The sequence below is a fragment of the Haemaphysalis longicornis genome, unplaced genomic scaffold (genome assembly GCF_048455015.1).
Source record: "Haemaphysalis longicornis isolate Haplotype H1 unplaced genomic scaffold, Haemaphysalis longicornis Haplotype H1 scaffold_1, whole genome shotgun sequence".
In the NCBI taxonomy this organism is placed as follows: Eukaryota; Metazoa; Arthropoda; class Arachnida; order Ixodida; family Ixodidae; genus Haemaphysalis; species Haemaphysalis longicornis.
Genome location: NW_027526203.1, coordinates 473889 through 493138, shown reverse-complemented (window position 1 = coordinate 493138; position 19250 = coordinate 473889). Strand labels below are relative to the sequence as shown.

Genomic DNA, 19250 nt, shown 5'->3' with positions numbered 1-19250 from the left:
CCTGCGTGGTTCCATACCTTAGCCGAAAAGCCCTAGGAAGAGCAAATCTGCCTCTCGCGTCTCCTTGGTTTCTGAGAAAAGGCTGCCCCGAAGGGGAAGAGGGTGCTGGTGGGGGAAACGGGCCTCTAGGGCCTGGCGCTCTATGCGCCATGATGCGAGGGCCCACAAGCCAGCACGTCCTTGCTGCCAAGACGAACCTCCCCATTGGCAGCGTCAGGCTGCTAAGCCTGACTGCGCTGCACAGCAGGCACGAAAACCCACATGGTGCCCACACCGCTTATTCTACCAAGATTTGTGCTTGAGACAATGGGAAATTGGCCCGCACTCCAATTGTCATGTGCTAAAGATCGGAATTGGTTTTATAAATCCAGTTAACTCGCAAGAAACCGCCAGTGATAGTAAACCTCAGAAAGCTTAAATTGAGGATGTTTTTACGTTTGTACCATTGAGACTTCCAGATGATTCAGGAGCCCCAAGAATATCGACAGTCACTGGATTGTGCTAATGCAACTGCAACTCTCAGGATAAAGGGCTCCAACCGCTTCCAGAATAGCGTCTTCCAATTCCCTTTAGAGAAACCAAAATGGGCTCGCTTACCTGCATTGCCGCCTTATTGAGGGGCATTTCCAGCGTTTATATGGCTGAAGATTGCTGGCTGTGGGCTGCTTCAGTTTCCTTAGCACGTGGCTTCAACCACAAGGTTTGATTGGCATATGCAAGTCAAGTCCAACCTACTTAGCAACCATATGCAAATGCCATGGAAAAGCTAGTTATAACTAAGGGGTAATTTTGTCAGCATTTAATGTTACACAGCATTTAACAAACAGGAAATATAGCTGCACGGCACTCGTACTACTACTTAGTGCAGGCGCCAACCGGCTCAACACAGTTCCCAGGGAAGACTTGCTTTGGATATTCCTCTTGACATATATCTCTTAAAAATGATTGGCAGGTTTCATATTACTGCAGCATGTTTTTTCTGTTTTATATTGACAACTGAGAGGATCCTAGAAGATCCGGTTCATTTGACTATAATGACGCAGGGGGCGAGGCATTCCTTTAATCTAGGTGTTGGTAAGAGAGGATCGGCAGTTGCAGGGTCCCTTCCTTAAGGGCCAGTGTGGCCCCTTAGGCACGGGTGCGCAACATTTTTTGGCAGCTGCAAAAATAGAAGTGAAGGACGTGGGTTCGATTCCCGGCTGCCGCCAGCCACTTTTCTGATGGAGGCGAAAAGCAAAAACGCCCGTGTGTACAAGATTTTGGCGCACGTTAAAGGTCTTCAGGTGGTCAAAATTAACCTGGAGCCCTCCACTACGGCGCACCTCATCGCCTGTGTTGCATTGGCGCATTACCATCCAATGTTCCCATACAAAAAAGTTTTTAGTTACCTAGCAGATGTAGACTTTTTAAAATACATATCATATAGACCATAACCTCACCTGTGTTCATTATGTGTTTTAAAACAGTGGTGGAACCTGAGACTTTACACCTTAGGTGCTTGCACTCACTGTTTTAATATGAACCTATACACCATTTATCTTAGTATACTCACTATGCTTTAATTATGGCCCTATACACCAACCCCCTGAGCAAAGTTTTCTAAACTAGTGCCTCCTTTACAAATCTTTATCATCTCTTTCATCATTGTCATGGCGCTCTTTGCCTTTGTCGGCCTTGCGCCATTAAACCCAAAATCATCATCATCATCATGCACTGGCGCATTGAACTCCACAATCAAACAAACGTAGAAATGAGGGCAGAACTGTTGGACTTCTTTTGCTTTAAAAGATGTGTTCCTCGCATATGTCTGCAAATATTGAAGCTGTAATGTTCCATTGTTATCGCCCGATGATGAAAAAAACCAGCAGTCTTTTTGCCATAAAATATAGTACGGTGAATTTCATGGTGGTGTGAGTGTTCATTGTTATGTCCGATATGTTGTTGTAACCGGTATTGTTATACATGGGTTGGACTGTATAAAGTGTTGCACTCCATCCCTCGTCTGTGATGAATTCTGACACAGCTGTTTTGGAGGTACTACTCGCACTTGAGTGTAAAGTTTCAGGCAGGATTTCGGGCGAGTTTTTCATTCTGTATTCACTCTTATCTAGCAATGGGTGAGGACTTTCGTGCTGTCTGGCGTTGTCAAGTATCTTATTAGCACATCTACAAGTCGAGCTAAGTATTGGTTGACACATTTTTTTTTTCTCCCATCCCTCCACAGAGTGTCATGACAAAAACGAGTGGTGCCACAGTGATAGGTGGCCTGGTCATTAGCATGCAGGGGAAGAACTGAAGTAATTTCCAGACAAGACATTAATTTGTAGGTGTTTGACGAGGTGGGTAGCACTGCGTCTGATGGCTTCGAAATTTAGTAGCACCCCTCGTAAAAGTGTGCCCCTTTTGCATGTTCATCATTTACCAATTTTTCTTGTAGCGTAACTGTATGCGTAGCTTCATCACAATGTTACAGTTGGGGGCAAATTTTTTCCCAGAAATATTTTTTGCAGAAATATTTTTGAAGTGCTTGTCGCAGGGTGTCCATGGTGCTGCAGTGGCGCTTGTTTATCAAATGTCAACACAAAGGGAAAAAATTGAAAAGCTGCCGCCCTCTTAACGCAGAACTAAGGCATCTTGACCGTGCATTTGGTGCAGTTTGGGGCCAAATGCAAGAAAATCCCTTTGCAGCCACTAAAATGTTGGTGCGTGGGTACTTGTGTTGAGCTTCTGTCAGCCTGTTTGGAAACTCTGGATACAGCCACCAGATGTGCTTGCCTGCTGCTCCGGAAGGGCTGGCGTGCTAGTCGGTGTTCAATAGCATGCAGTAGGACAGGGGTAGGCAGGGCACAAAGTGGTTGCCGAAAACAAGCGGCGATTAGTTTGTGCGTCCTATCGCATCTCTGGAGTTCCCTCAGGGTCCCCTTTGCGTGGTCTTCTGCTGCAGGCAAGGGTGGCTGTGGGCCGTCCATGGCACGTGGGGACTCTCCGCAGCCTCCGCAGTTGCCAGACGATGTGCCGGTCAGCCCCGTGGTTCCAGAACGGGCGGTCCCATCTCCCGATCCAGGGCCGCTCCCAGTGCTGCGGGAGCAGGTTGACCATGGCTCTCCCGGTTCTCCTGGCCAAGACAAGGGTTAGGGAAGCTTCCCGAGCGATGTATAAACTGGAAGCTTGCTTCGTGGAGCTATTTCTGTGCATGGTTTCCCAGCTGCTGCTTCATGTGCTGTGCGGTTCCCAGTCACGTGTAGATGGATGAAGGGATCGCATGGCGCCTTGGAATCGTTAAAAGCCCTTGATTATTATAAAACGCTTTTAGAGGAGCTCAAGATACTCTTGGTCTTGGCAACCTTTCTTTTTGCAGAAATAGAAGAGAAATCAAACAAACAGAACCAGCACAGCTTCTAGGTGCGAGAGGCTGTGCACAAAGCTGCGTTTATTGAGGTCTGGACAGGTGCTGTTGTGGTAAAATAAGGGGGTCCTTTTGATGCCAGATACCAGCCTTTGCAGCTTTGTGGTATTCTCCTGCTCCATGTGAGGCCATCACGTTTTGTTGGCAGCTTGATTTCTGGAAGCCTAGAATCAGGGGACCAGGAACGAGGCACCCGAGTCGGGAGGAGGCTGGTTTACTGCTCGTGCCAACAGGTGCAAGCCCCGTGGTGAGCTGCCGTGCTACCCGCCACGGTGGCTCAGTGGCTAAGGCGTTGCGCTGCTGAGCACGAGGTTGCGGGTTTGATTCCTGGCCGCGGCGGCCGCTTTTCTGATAGAGGCGAAAAGCAAAAACGCCCGTGTGTATGAGATTTCGGCACACGTTAAAGATCCCCAGGTGGTCAAAATTAATCCGGAGCCCTCCACTACAGCGCGCCTCGTCGCCTGCGTTGCGTCGGCGCGTTAAACCCCACAATCAATCAAAGCCATCTTGAGAGGGTGGTGGCGATGGGTGGAACGAAATTTTAGCTGTTGCGGCAGTTTCAGTTTCGTATCCGATTCTAACGCGCATGCGATTTTTCGGTCTATTTTTGCGGAAAAAAAGGTGCACGTTAGAATCGGGTAAATACGGTACTTGCAAATAAGTTCTCTCGGCTGCCCGCGCGCCTTCCGCTTCTGGCAGGCCAGCGTTGCCTGTGCGCGCTGGGCTGCTAACATCGCTCGGCGCGGTGTGCTCCGCTATAGTTCAGGAGTGTTTCGCACCGTGTGCTTAGTTTTTGTGGAACTTTCAACTGTTTTAGCCAATGCTGTGATGCTGTTCAAGGCGCAAACGTCACTTGGTCAGCACTGTGCGGTGGTGGGTTATCGAACAACCAGAGAAAGCGAGAAAAAGTCGCCGAGAGCATGCATCTGCGCGACACTGCCTGGAGAAAATGCAGTGCGGTTGCGGCGTGTTTTTGCTGCATCGCTTCCCAACGGACACTGAGTAGAGATATCAGTGGACGCCGTTGATAAATCGCAACGACTTTGTACCAACGACCAAATCTAGGGTTTGTTGGGTGCACTTGGACGGCAAGCAGACGGAGCAAAATTCATTTATCACACGCAAAGCTGCGACAGGGAAGGGAACCCCCTGAAATGTTAGAAGTAACTTTATCCTTTACAATACAGCATTGATTGATTGATTGATTGATTGATTGATTGATTGATTGATTGATTGATTGATTGTGGGGTTTAATGGGCTGACGCTTCATAGGTGATGAGGCGCGCCGTAGTGGAGGGCTCCGGATTAATTTTGACCACCTGGGGATCTTTCACCAGCGCCGATACAACGTTACAATAACTTCTGGTTCCTTGTAGTCAATTTAAAATACCATATATTGTTTGGTCATTATATCCGGTTGGCATTAAACAATCCCCTTTTCATCTAATCTAACCTTTAAAAATCAAGGCGTTTTGTTTACTTTTTTTTAGGCGAACGCATTACACTGCCAAACGATATGGAAGGATGACTTTCTCCATCGCACACTGCTGAGCAGGATAAGCAGGCAGCCCAATGTGGAAACGCAGCTCGAGATACGGGAACGCTTCATTTGGAAAGTAGCCCAACCTGTTCACAACGCGGTCAAAGGAAAAGCTTCTAATCCTTTTGCGTTGTCACGGAATCTAAAGTACTACAATTACAAAACAGTTGCTGCTGATCGCGTAAAGCATTGTGGTGCAGGCAGAGGTTCCACAAAGGTGGGCTCCGAGCGACAGGCCACTAGCACTGCGCAGAGCTAGGCCAATCATGATCACGATCATTACCAACCAATATTAACTCGCCCAAATGTCGATCTTTCTGCTCAACCTTCAAATAGTTATTTGACTGGTTGTGCGGTCGTGTTATTTTTCCTCCCAGGTAATTTCGTTTCGTCAGTAACCATCATAAGTCTAGTTAAGAAAGATTATTGAATTGCAATGTCAACAGCGTAGCAATCGCCTCGTCGAAAGTCCATCGCGAGCACGGGTCAGCGTGACCCAGATATTTGACGTCCGCGCTTCCATAAACATGACTAATCAGTGAGCAAAACAAGCACAGTGACATTGAAAACACGTATTTACTCCCCGATATCGATTTCTATGTCAGTCAGTGCCATACCGGTAGCGTTTGCATCGCGGAACTGTGGAGCACCACCGGCACCACCTCCACCAGTGCTACTGCTGCTCGCAACAGCCGGGGTCAGCATCTTCCGCTCTGGCAGCAAATTAGGACCTAAAATCCGTCCACAGATGGTGGAAACAAAACAGAACACACACACACACACAAGCACTGCAACCGCTAACTTAACGCCAAACCACTACGGTTCACTCGGTAATGCGCGGGTACCGATCAGACGCATGGAAAGAACGGAGCACTTGACAGCCCAGGGCGGCGGTTTCGGCGGTCGCGGCGGTCGCTTCATAGACAGCGTTAGCGTCTGGTCAGAAAAAGCAAATGGCGGCGCCCACCTCTAGCAAGAAAAATGGTGTATATGGACGTCACTGCTGTTGGTGCGGCCGCTGCAGACTGCGCATGGTAATTTTTCTTCTTTCGGGCTTTATAAAATAAATACCGCCTTATCAACCGGATAAACTACGAAAAGTTTTTTTTTTGAGCCAGTCTACGCAGTGGAAGCAAAAACTGGAGCTTGACAAATTCACTTCAGCGTCCCTTTAATGCCGTTTCACGGTGGATGCTAAGTGCCAGTTGCACTAGGGCTCACCTCGTTTTATATCCAGCAATTTAAGGGAGAAACTTCTGTATCCTTGCTTGTCTTGTACCTTTGTGCAGTTTTCCTCTGCGGATGGTGTGAGCTCATGGAGTTTAAGTTGAACGGTGCAATACTTCTCAAGAAGCATTGCTTTAAGTGCAGTGAAGGAGCAAGGAAATAGGAGCAAAGAAATATTAAATAGAACACCACCATCAGTGCAGTGCACTTGAGTGACACCAACTCAGGTTATGGTTAATTTGTAATTCTGGATCGTCTTCTGCTGAACGTTCTCCACCTTTTTGAACCAAATCCTTCAAGTTAACATTCTTGGGTGTGTATCTTCCTTTTTCTGTGTTGTTCATTTGTCTCGCTGCATTGCTTGCCACGAAGGAAACCACATTGATTCCCAGGAGGGGAACTTCGTGGGTCTGGTGCAGTGGACAGTCTGGAACTGGCCGGCTGGGGACATGCGAGAAGGGAAACGCCCGTCACGAGGGCCGTTGCAGACACCTTCCAGGTGCCTTCTCCCCTGTGCGTTTCCCCAGGGTAAGATGATTGCTTTGAACGTTCGGTGCTGCTCTTTCAAGCCTTGCCTCTCGACTTGACAGAAATGGCTCTCGAGGGTATGGATGCCCCATGTACTTTCATTCGAAGTGGTGCCCTTCCTCCCCATCCTTCCTCCTTTTTCTCCAAAAGGCATGTTTGCCGTAGTTTCTCAATCCCGTATAGAGAAGAGTCTGCCACTGGTCTCTTTTTTGAACTTGCATTTCAAACTTCGAAAAATTGCTAGCCACCCTTTATTGCTGGCCAAACTTTATTTTTAGTTATGATGATGAAAATTGGAGGACATGTGTGGTTTTTCACGCTGATTGTAGGTATAAAGCTTGTTTTTGTGTAAAATGACTCCAATCAAGTTTATTTAGATTCTTATATTTGATTTTTTGACAGCTTTTGTAAAAGAACTGCTGGAGTGATGCAGCTGTGCAATAAAATTAACAGTATCATTCTAGCTGGTCTCTAGCAGAAATTACAACTGTTTGAAGTGTGGGCTTGGGAAGCAAAACCAGTTTTTCTGGTTCCCACCTTCCAAGCCCATGGTCGTAACTTCTGCTACAGACCAGATAGAATGATATCTTTAATCCTATTGCACTCCTTGATTTGTGCACAGTTCACTGGTACCTTGTTCAGCTGCATCACTCCAGCAGTTCTTACAAAAGCTGTCAAAAAATCAAATGGAAAAATTCACTTGGAATGGAGTAATTTTACACACTGTATACCTACAATCAGCATGAAAAACTACTTATGTCTTACAATGTATCATCGTAACTGCAAAAATAAACATTTTTGGTTTAAAACCAGTGTGACCCCTTAATTAAATGAACCAGGATATGGGAATTAAGGCATTAGCCTCCTGAAAAATGCTGGAAAAAACACAAGAAAATAGATCCTTCACAATGAACTACATGCTTGCTATTTCTAGTGATAGTGACTTCCTCTACATAAAGAGTCATGGGCACATTACCAGAAAAAAAAAAAAAACTCTGTTACAATTAGTTACTGTGAAAAAGTAGTCGTTACTTTTTCGTTACTATATAAAACTACATTATGGATAACAAACCAATCGTGGTTTATTTAATAGAAACATACGAAGATGAGCGGAAAGTCAAAATTTCGTATGGTAAAATCCTAGACGAACAGAACCTAAAAGGGGGCACACTCAAGCCCAACACCAACAATCGTTGTGTATGCCCCGTTTCATCAGCTTGTTTTTTGATGCACCCTTTGTCATATGTGCCCTCAGGTTCTCGGTGGGCCCCTTGCCCTTAGTCTTTCTTTAGAAGGGTAGGCCAGCTTGCTATTTGGAAAAGATCTAGTTGCCGGTTCCTTTTTTATTTTTTTTGCACCCGCTCGACTCAAGGGGAAGGGAAAAAAAAAAAAAATAATCTCCTCAAGGACCAACCTCTAACCCTAATCTTCTCCAGGGAAAATAGCCTTAGTAGCGGCCTTTTCTCCTAAACTGTGAAGGGAGCCATGCTGGGGAAAGGTGAGAGCTGGAGAAGATACGAAAAAGTCCGAAAAGTGCAAAGCCTGAACTGTACTTCAGCCTTCAACGTGTGTTGCTGTTGGATTATAATCCATGAAAAAGAAAGTAACTAACTGCATTTCCTGTTAGTTACTGTGTAAAAAAAAGTGTTAGTTACAAGTTACTGTATTTATTCGAATCTAGGCCGGCCCCGATTCTAAGCTGACCCCCCAAAGTCCGAAGCCACGAAAAAAAAAAAAAAAAAAAAAAAAAAAACCTTACCTCGAGTGTAGGTCGAACAAAAAGGCGAGGTCAGCGTTCACAAAAAGAAAACACGCTTATTGAACATGAAGATGCGGTGCTGGAACTCAGTTTCTCTTCAAAATCAGCGGGCAACTTCTGGGCAATCGAGGTTCGACGACGGAGGCTAAAGCCGAAGCGCTTCATAAATTTCTGTAGCCAGCCCCGACTGGCTTTGAAGTGTGCCCGCGATAAGCCTCGTTCCCTTGAAAGCTCCCTTGCTTTTGCCTGGAGCACTTCCATCGTTACTGGAAGGGCAGCAGCTCGCTGCGTCCAAACGAAGTCAGCCAATGCCATCTCCATTTCGTGGTGACGGCTTCTCGTGGTCCAGTGAATGCCATCCTCGTTGCGGCGCACGCAAATATCCTCTCCTGTTGCATCCTCCAACGATGGACATTTTTTTGATCCACGCTGAAGTCCCGCCCGGCTTGAACGTTCTACGACAACTCCGCGGCTAAAACAACTTTTCTTTTAAAAGCGGCACTATAATGGCACCGCTTGTTTGGTGCCATTGCGCTTTCAAAACCAAACTCCACACCGCACGTAGGCCACTATCCGCACAGTTCAAAGTGGCGGTATTGCCCCCAGCTATGGCTAGAGTGAACTAGAACACAGAGTGGTTCAAACGCCTATACTTCCAATACATCAAAAGTGAAGCAAAAAACGGGTAAAATCCTTTAGGGGCGCTGCGATCGCAAGACTTCCAAATGTGGCGTAGTGGTAGAATACTCGCTTCACACTCAAAAGGCCTGGGTTCGATTCCCACCAGCACCACGATGTTATACCTTTCTTTTTTCAGGTTTTCTTTTATTGTCCGCGAAACTGTGGGTAAATACGCTTGAGGGTTACTACATAGACCTTTGGTACTTATTATCGGTATACTTTGACAGTGAAATAAATATTCATGCTACCTTAGGACAGACAATCACAATTTGTAGTTTGTAGTTTGGCACCGCAATTTTCCTAGCACTGAATACGTCGTATACATATTTACGCCTACCTATACGCATATACACATAAAGTTTCATACAAATATTATTGTATGAAACTCTATGCCTGTACATGCTTTTGTTCTATGCAACGGCACATTTGCTGAATCTTCGCCTCATAAGTGCGTGTTCGTGCAGCAAGGTGCTTGTCAGAGCCCGGCAGTGCTTGTCACCAAATGTTAAAAACCGAGGGTAGATTAGGCGAAGAAACACATTTGGTGAACTGCTGCGCTACAGATTCATATTTTAGATGAGAGGACTACTCGCTTCACGCCGGTTTTTAACATGTATGCGCTGTCTTCAAGCCACGGGGTGCCGTATCAGCCATGCGATGGCTCCGCGTCGCAAAAGTTCATGTGGCAGATGACGCAAGAGTTGTGGGTGGCAGCCGCATGGCGGCGCCGCCATCGCAAAAATACAGGAAATTTCTCTTAATAAGGTACAATTATTTAGGTAAATAATTTGCTTGCTTAAATTTTTGTATAATTTCATAAATGTTTGTTTGTTTGTTTGTTTTTAAATTGTCTACACAAAATTTTAAATTGCCACTTACCACCGTGTGGCGGCGAGACAATCGCAAGACTTCAGGGGATTCCCCTTCCGTTACCCTGTTTTTGCTTCGTTTTTGGCAACTTGTTTGAACCACTCTGTGTTCTAGTTCACTCTACTATGGCCCCTTAAGTGGCTACTGGGTCGTCTAGTAATGGCTACAATACTCTTTTCTGGGTGGCGCTAGCTGCGCGCCACTTCCCTTAACTTTTTTGTTACCGCGCCTATCAAAATCGATCAATTTGATCGATACTTTTGGGAGCGCTTTTTCATAGCGTTCCAGGCGTTTCTCGAACAAGTAAAGCTGTTCGAAGTTAGATCAGAAAATGGCCTCTCAAAATCAGTTTTGTTTTCATTTTTTCAACGGAAACGCGATTTTTGACACGCTTTTGAAACACCTGGGTGTGGAAAAGCTGCGTGGTCATCGCGCGTCACTGCTACCAACGAAGAATGCGTGCAACTCGTAATTACTCAGCACCAGCGCTTGTTTTTTGGTATCAGGGCGTGAATGGGGAACTAGGAAACGATTTTCAATCATCAGGTTCGCGCTCTGACAGTAATAATCCCAGAAATCGGCTGAAAATGTCAAGCAGTGCCTGGTTGCAAAGCTACTTTATGATTTTAGGCAGTTTTATTGCCTTTGTGCAAGTTGTTCTAAGTACTGTGGTAGTTCTACTTACCCCAGGACCATTCGCAAACAGTTTACAACAGTTTCGGTTTCGTTTCTGCATCACGAAATTCATATTTAGCGCTACTACGCAGTTACCCAACTTCAAGGCTACCTGCCATGGCGCCTAAAGCGTCCGCGACTGATCCTCGAACAAAGCACAGCGCTCCTGATTTCCCCCCACCCTAACCCGATTTCTGCGATAACAACTTCAGATGCAAGTCAAAAGGTTACACCCAGTCGCCAGATATCTGTTCCGCCGAGGACAGCGCTTCAAACCGGCCTTACACTGCCAGCTGTTCGCCTTCCAGTTTCGTTTCCATGCGAGGGTATATCCGGGTGTCTAATGTTGCTGCTTAGTTGAACTGTCTATTCGGACGGAGCCTCTGATAAGTTTTTGTACTGTTTCATTTGAAAAATGTTAGGTGGCGCTGCAATAGAGGAGGCTCGTTGTGCTGATCTTTTTTAGCGCGCAAGCGCTACTCGGCCAAAGATCGCAGGGCACGATTCTAGCTCATCGTACCTCATTTTTGTGAGCAAGGCTACAATTGCGAGTAAGAAGATGATTAGGCTTGTGCGAATATTCAGGCGCTTCGAATATTCGAACGAATATTACAGTATTCGAATTCGCTTCGACTCGAATTTAAAATTTCTGATATTTCGAAGTATTCGATGTGAACGAATATCAAAACTTCCTTCAAGTTTCGGTTTCGTTAGGCAAGGCGCAGTGCCATTGACATCAGTCCAATATATTGACTACATGCAGAGCCAAGACAAGCTAAGTTGTCGTAGCCTTCTTACGCGCGCATGTTCGGCAGGGTAGTCGATGCTCCTGTTTCATGTTTCAAACAATGAAATTGCAAACATTTGCAATGGAAAAAAAATTTCGGCTCTCACGAACGGGCCTGCGCGGCCCGGCGGATGATACGAACGAGCCGGCAAGGCGCCCGACTGCCGAACGAGCGAGAGTCCGACGCACGGGCACTTTCTCCAGGAACAGCCGGTCTGTACGAAATCATCCGCGCCGCTAGTGAAAGCGCCCATGAAATATCTGCCGGGGTGCTAAGCCTAAACATCTCCGGTGGAATGCCGGTGGAGCCAGCCGGCCATGCATGTAGCCTTCATGCAGCCACCTGTCTTGAGCGCTTCAAAACTGCCGCCCTGAGGCGCACCGGGCGCACGCCTTCCCATTGGCGCAAATAGTCACCACGCGCGTCATTTTCTGACTGAGGCACAGGCGACCACGGGCGCGGAATCGCCGAGGCTGGCGTGAAAATTGCGCGCGCAACGCCGACGCGCACGAATCGCGTGCAAAAACGCTCCTGTAGTGAGCTTGGGCACCGCCATTGAGGAGACGAAAGTCCAGAAATTACCACTCGGCGACATCGAGGTAAAAAAAAAAAAGCAGAAAACCGTCACGGATTTCTCCACACGAAAGTAAGAAAAGAAATAAACGAAAACTTTTTCACTGCTCAATTTTTTTGGTCTGCGTTAGGTCATACGAATTTAGGATGATACGAATATTTTTCGCGGTCGCGTGAGATTCGCATCATCGAGATTTTACTTTAAAACTTTTTTACCGGAATGTCTCAGTGACAGGAAGCTCAGTGACAACTGACAGCTATTCGAATTCGCTTCGAAAGTATTCGACCCTAGGACTATTCGCTTCGAACTAAAATATCACTATTCGCACAAGCCTAAAGATGATAATAAAGCTCAGCTTTATGTTTTGAGAGATAACTAACCGTGAACGACAGCAAGCGTCAGCCACGGCGTTCCGTTTTCAACTTCATGCATGTTTTTTTCCGCATCGCGTGTTTGTCCCAAATATTGTGCTCGCTGTAAATGCAAAGGCAGCCATTCACAAGATGTTTTTACGCTATGTGGGGGCAAATTGGTGCCTCTGATAACGTCAAACCGCCAGATTTATTCTAGGGAACCACCCGAAATTGCGCATTTTGAATTAGAGGTTGGGCTTCACCGCATGACACGAGCACCGTGTGTGCTAACATTTTTTTTTTATATCTGAAAAACTGTTCCGCGCAACTCGACATTTTTTTAGGGCGTGTTTTTGAAATGTTTCCCTACAAAATGTATATTCTAATTTTTTTTCTACTACCGGTGGTTTGATATACACAGCTCCTTTTTTATCATTTTTTTTCGACAACTTGACAAAAATTTTGATTTTGATATTTTTTTCACAACTATGATATATGAAAACCTTTAAAAAACTGGTTTTATTGGAAAGGCCGTTAAATATTCTGCATTTTGTGCTCCTGCAATTAGTGCCTAACCAATTTTTTAGCAGGAAAAAAAGTTTTCTTGGACCCCTAAAAATTGGTCAATTTTCTGCGGTAGCGAAAGAGTTAATATCACTTGGAAATTGGCGCGTGTTTCAAAATCCTCGAATCCAAGCCGACCCTAGAGTTTGATATATCGGTATTTCAAAAAAACTATCGGATTAGATTCGAATAAATACGGTATATAACTTAAAAGTAACTAGTTGCAGTTGCAAGGTACTGAAAAAAAGTAACCGGTTACCAGTAAAGCATTACTAGTAACTAGTTACTGCCCAAGACTACTTAAACCCACTATAATTAAGTTTGAAAGCAATGAGCTTACTTTCTCCGTTTACTCCTGTTTTCTTTCCATTTTACACCAATACAGTTGATCAGAAGGCTTTTTAAGTGGTTTCATTTTTATAATTGCAGCTCGTCTACCCGTTCTACCTGTGATGACATATGGAGCGGAAACTTGGCATTGTACTAAACTGGGAAGTAATCTTGGGTCGGCTCAATAAGCCATGGATTGAAGGATAAGGGTAATGCTTTAGGGGCGGAAAACGAGCTTCCTGGCTTACGGAACTAACTCTAGCAGAAAATATCATAATTCAAATTATGAAAAGGAAATGGACTTCGGGCAGTCTGGCCTTGTGGCGAGGTGAAATAACACCTGCGCACCACTAGGGTAACAGAACAGATAGTATCAAGAGGCGGTTCTGAAAGAAGGGAAAAGCTGTTAACTCGATGGAGAGGTGAAATGCGAAAATTTGGAGGCAAGGAATGGACCCAGGCAGCGCAGGACAGGAATGGGTTCAGGTCAGTGGGAGAGGCCTTCATGCCTCAGTGGACGTAAATAGGCTGATGGTGATGGTATTCAAACAAAATCATTAATTGCTTCGTATTTGCGTCGAAACCCAAAAATCTCTATTCACACGCCTCCTAGTTTGTTGTAAGTCTGCACAATTTTTTTTTTTTTTTGCGGCATTTTGATGACACTGTGCTGAACTGCAGGGTCTCTACAAGTCTGTGTCATAGCTGCAATAGTTGGAACACTTGATGCAAAACTTGTAATGTCTGCTACAAAACCTCATTTTTTCATACAAGTGCTGCTCCAAACAGCCAGTTCCGTCTCTGCGCCTCGTTGCAGAGTGAATGTTCAGTGATTACCATTTGGGTATGTTGAGCACGTACAGCCAAGACAGCTTTGCTGGGGCCTTTTCACATTGTGAAGTATGCACGTAGCTCAATAATTATTCTTTTTTTTTTTTTCCACTTGTTTGTGCAGAAATAGGGGCGCAAATGCATTTACAGTCCTTGCCAACTCCACGCCGTTTACCACAAGTCACTTTTGAAACCTTAAACTTCTGGAGCATCCAAAAAATACGCCAGAAATCCACATTCCAAGATGAAGTGGAGCATGTGCTTGCTTCTGCCGTAGGGGCCCCTGCCAGACGAGCACCCCGACCGGCCAAGGGCACCCGGACTCCGAATCCAGCTGTCTGGGCAACAGTCCTCTCCGGCCAGTGGAGGCAGTGCTGCCACCCCTGCCTACACCCGACTTTGCTCTTTTTGGCAGGCTTTGGCAGGGCTACTGGCCGTCCAAGCGCCCCTTTGCCAGTGCGGGTGAGTCCTCAGCTGAGCAGGGGAGATGGGATGAAATTGGTCCCTGCTCCACTTCTGCTAGCCGTTCATTTGGCTGCGTGGATGCTGTGAGGAGTACAACCTCGTCACAGCCAAATCGAAAAGGAAGCTGAACCATCTTAACATTTTTTTTTTCACATCCACCATTTAACTGATTAGTTCGCTACATTCATTGGTTTTGTTGTCCATTTTAGCCTACAAGAGCATCCCTCTGGGCACTGATTGCCTCTTGTCATTGGCATCCTTCATAAAAACATTCACTGAGTGGCTCGAAAGTAGTTGAACACTTTGATCATGCAAATGAAATAAGCATTTGATTGTGTGAACTTTGTTTTTTATGTCTAAAGGCAAAAGTATTGAAACAGCATTTGCATATTGTCAAAAAAAATCCTGCCCTTTCTTTTTCTTATTTTCACGTGATTTTGTGCATGGTCATTTGTGCATGATCACCAGAGTTCTTCGGCCTCATTCAAATAGGCTGAAGGAAATGTTTGGGTCAAATATAACAAGAGGTCTTCTTATATTGAAATGACCTATAATGAAGTAGTGCGAGATACTTTGTAATATCTCTTGTTCAGTGCACATTAAGACACTGTTTACGAGAGAAGAATTCCTGCTTCCCTGTCCGTGTACCATTATTATCACTAAGTTAAATCATAGAGCAGTATTTTTACTTGCACTGTTAGTATATTAATACTATGGTTGATCTTATCAAGTATGTAAAAGTTATTGCTAGTCATTTTTGCCACCTTTTTTAATGTGTACAGGGCATAACCTTCTTAATACTGTGCATTTGGCCCACCACAGTGGCTTGGTGGTAAAGGCATTGTGCTGCTGAGCCCAAGGATGCAGATTTGATCCCAGCCGCAGTGGCTGCTTTTCTGATGAAGGCAAAAAGTGAAAATGCGGGTGTGTTCGAGATTTTGGCACACGTTAAAGATCCCCAGGTGGTCAAGATTACTCCGGAGCCCTCCACTACGGCCTGCCTCAGAGCCCAGGTGTAGCTTCGATGCATTAAACCCCACAATCGATACTGTACATTTGCATACCCACCTCTGCCTAAGGCCTAGCACTCAGGCTGGCAGTATACATTAAATATAAAGAGGTATTCATTTACTTAACCCCTTAAGTGCTTTTTTTTTTTTTTTTTTAGAATTTCCCGGCCAAAAGTGCCTATTTTTTTTATTGCCGATTTCGAATCTGATTGTATAAAAAACAGCTAGTCGATGTTGAAAAAATATTTGTACCACATAGTTAGTCAAATCAACACAATAAAGTTTACTTCTGAAGAATACATAGGAAACCAGCTACCTGCTGCTAATAAAATTAAACTTTATAAATAGAACAGTTGCAGATGCCACATCTTTCTTCACTTGTGTAGGCTAAGCACCTTTGCAATAGCAGGAGCGTAAGGAATACCCACATCTCTTCCTTTGTCACTGGCACCCATTTTTTGAGGCGGGAGTGATCACTGGGAGGAGAGCATTTCAACTTTTCAGCCGCTTTGCGATTGGTTTCGTCTACCACTAATGATATAAGTTCATCGTCCAGAAACTGCTGAATATATTCCATAATGTCACCCGGTGATGACAATATGAAAGTCTTGCCTGGAATGGCCAAGAATTTAAAGCGAGGAGGCTTCACAGGATTGTCCACATCAAGCAGGATCCACTCGCGAGCACTCGCGATGTTCACTTCCCCGCTGTCTTCGTCATCACCGGAGGAGCTGCTCAATTCACCGTCATCGCTGTCTTCAATTCCAGACACAAAATAAACATCTGTATCCGAATCATCATCACTAGAAGAAGATGGCGAAAATGAAAAGCTTCTTTTTCGAGTTGACGGGCCCGCTATGCATGGGTCGGCGCCACCGCACGCCATCTTTTCATAAAAAAAGCGCGCCTTGCCGCAGGAGAAAACTAATTCGTCGAGTAAATGCTGCCATCTAGTGGATGGCACGCAATCTAAGCCGTAGACGAGCGCATCTCATCCTGAACAGTATAGGGCAGTACCTATTCCGCTAAGACGAGCTCTGCTCGTCCAAAGCACTTAAGGGGGGACGCGGCTTTCAACTTCGGAAAAATGACCAAAACATCGTTTTTTTGAAACCCACATATTCGGCTTCTATGTTTCCTATTCTGTGCGTCTGCAAAGTTTTTACGCTGAAAAGCGTCGCAAAGTGGCATAAAAAAATACTTTTGTCAGGCGCGGTGACAAACTATCAGCGCAAAAGGGCGAAAAAACGGCAATTTTCGGAGCGCTCTATCTCCGCAACGGTGCCACCGGGCGCGGCCATTTTGATATGGTTAGATCGGCCGAGCGATCGTCTTTCCGGTTCCGCTCGTCTCTTTTATATTCGTTCATTCGCAAACGCACAAACGGCAGAAAAGAAACGACGCACAAACGAAGCTAGAAATAGATGCTGAAGCGCTATTGGTCCTCCGGTCGGGCACAGAACAGCGACCCTCCTGATTGGATGTCGCGGGCGCAACGCAAGATGGCGGCCGCCTGAGCTGCGTAGCGAGCGGGTTGAGTTCATTTTCGCCGCTTCGCTCGGCCGAGTTTCTGCAATCTGTGGTATTCAACACGCACGTTATCGCGATGGGAATGCCAGAGATAACGAGCCAGATTACGGAAAGTTGTGTGGCTCGAAAGGCGGAGGTCATCGAACGCTTCGTGGTGCGCGTCACTCTACCGTCGCCAGACCTTGGAGGGTGACGCGATGTGCGCGCTTGCGAAAGCGGTTCGTGAAGTGAACTTTTAGCCGGATTTGCGATGTTTACACGCTTAGTTATTGCTGTGTTTTGGCTGTGGGCTCGCTAGCCTTGATAAAGAAACGGTCGACGCGTCAAACGCTGCGGCGCGCACGGCATAGCCGACGCGCATTGGAGCATCACATGACTGGGCAACCGGTTACGATTGAACGCCAGTAGTTGTAATTAATGCCTGCAACGTTAGATTTAATCTTAAAAGCGACCTGACCAGCCATATCAGGTATAATCAAAGTTCGATATGTCGCGGTAAGCGTGCGCTGCGATGCGCGCGAGCCATATCGCCTTTCTTGCGCTACGTTTCCCGTGCACTTGTAATTTTCATGCAAACAGGTTTGAGTTAATAATATAGGAATAAAAATATGCTCTCTGCGTTAAAAATGTACGTTACTGTGGCAGCATTTAACAGTGATTTTTTTTTTTAGGGAAATTATTGATACCATTGCTTAGGGCATACTGGCTGTGCTGCCAGAAATATTGGATGCCTTGAATGTCAAAAGTAGTAAAAAAATATGCTCTTGCATTGAAGTTGGGAGTTATGCAGAATACTCTACCAAGCTTCAAAGTAGCTCATTTTCATCTTTGTGGTATGCAAACTTTTGGCAATGAACAACTGCACGTATGAGTACTAAGTTGCTGTGCCAGGCAAGGTAAAACATAAAAAAAAGCCAAAAATGTTCAAATTTAAGTAAAAAAAATGCTTAACTTGTTGCCATGGTGACAACACTGCAAAAGGAGGTTGTCCAGTGCGATACAGCCAACCAGCTAACCTACTTTGCATTGAAAGCCCATTGAAACCCATCTTCCCCTCCGTTTGGTTTGCAAAGGGGGTATGTACTCTTCACGGAGGAGCTGAAAATGATGTTTTCTGGAAAGAGAAAGGCTGTAAAAGGCACTCCAATTTCAATGCAAGGCCTTCCAGAAGCCCCATGTTCAAAAGGACATGAAAGGCTGCAACCGTGGCGACTTTTGATAAGTGAAACCTATGTTGCAACTTCGGAAGCCGTTTTCTCAAAACAGTTTTTTTTGCCACCTATGTCGCTTGTACCAGGGATTTCTTCGTGACCACTGGGTCTATTTTGATTCCGTTTCTTGCATTACATTCCTTGATGAACAGTTCAGGTCGTGACACTTTTGGTTTTCCAGATTTGTTTTTTGTGACTTTTTTATTCAAATAGTCGTTCACAGTCGACATGCCTGTTGCACATTAACCTCTAAAAAAATGAAAACTAAAAAATATTGTTTTGTAAAAAAAAAATTCTAAAACTGTCACGACCTCGCCCATTCATTTGGGAATGCAAAGCACTTCGAACAAGTTTTCTATCGTGTTTTATAAGTCGCTCAAGCTCGGTACAAGCGGAACAGAAAGAAAATTTAATAAATAAAAAAGTTATCAAAATATTGTATTGAAATTTTTATGGTGTTATCACAGAAGCATTTCCAGTTGCTGTGCCAATTTTCATCAAAATCCACTCAGAAATAAAAAAGTTGATTTTGAAAGCCACGTCCCCCCTTAAGGGGTTAAAGGCCAACTGCAACAAAATTTTCGACTCCTTAACTGCACTATTTTCCGATAGCATTACCTTAAAAATTGCTACCTGCAAAATTTGGAGGCCCAAATAAGCTTTGATGCGTCGTAAACGAAGATCAAAAACTCTTTTTAAACTGAAACTGCAAAAAAAGGGCGGCCATTACGGCCGGCCGGAAGTGACGTTACACTCAGGAATCGAGTGGGCGCAGCTGGCGGATTCTCCCACGGCCGCCTGTGAGAAGACGCCACGCATTCGATGTGTTTCGGGTCGTCCATTTCTTCAAACATTTAAAACATGCGCGAAAAGAAGTTGGGAAGTTCGTGCAACCATTATTGCTTCGC

General features: G+C 45.3%; 1 protein-coding gene across 3 annotated transcripts in view; it reads left to right on the top strand.

The window, feature by feature from the left end:
- The window catches only part of LOC144174843 (uncharacterized), a 108145-nt gene that overhangs the window by 32093 nt on the left and 56802 nt on the right, over positions 1–19250 (top strand). For 2 of the 3 annotated variants that reach the window (XM_077703781.1, XM_077703790.1), the window contains exons 7-9: positions 2945–3130; positions 6566–6701; positions 14404–14588. In XM_077703781.1, coding sequence (XP_077559907.1) covers positions 2945–3130; positions 6566–6701; positions 14404–14588 — 507 coding nt within the window. The remainder of the gene's footprint in view (positions 1–2944; positions 3131–6565; positions 6702–14403; positions 14589–19250) is intronic. The other variant, XM_077703799.1, reaches the window with a different exon arrangement.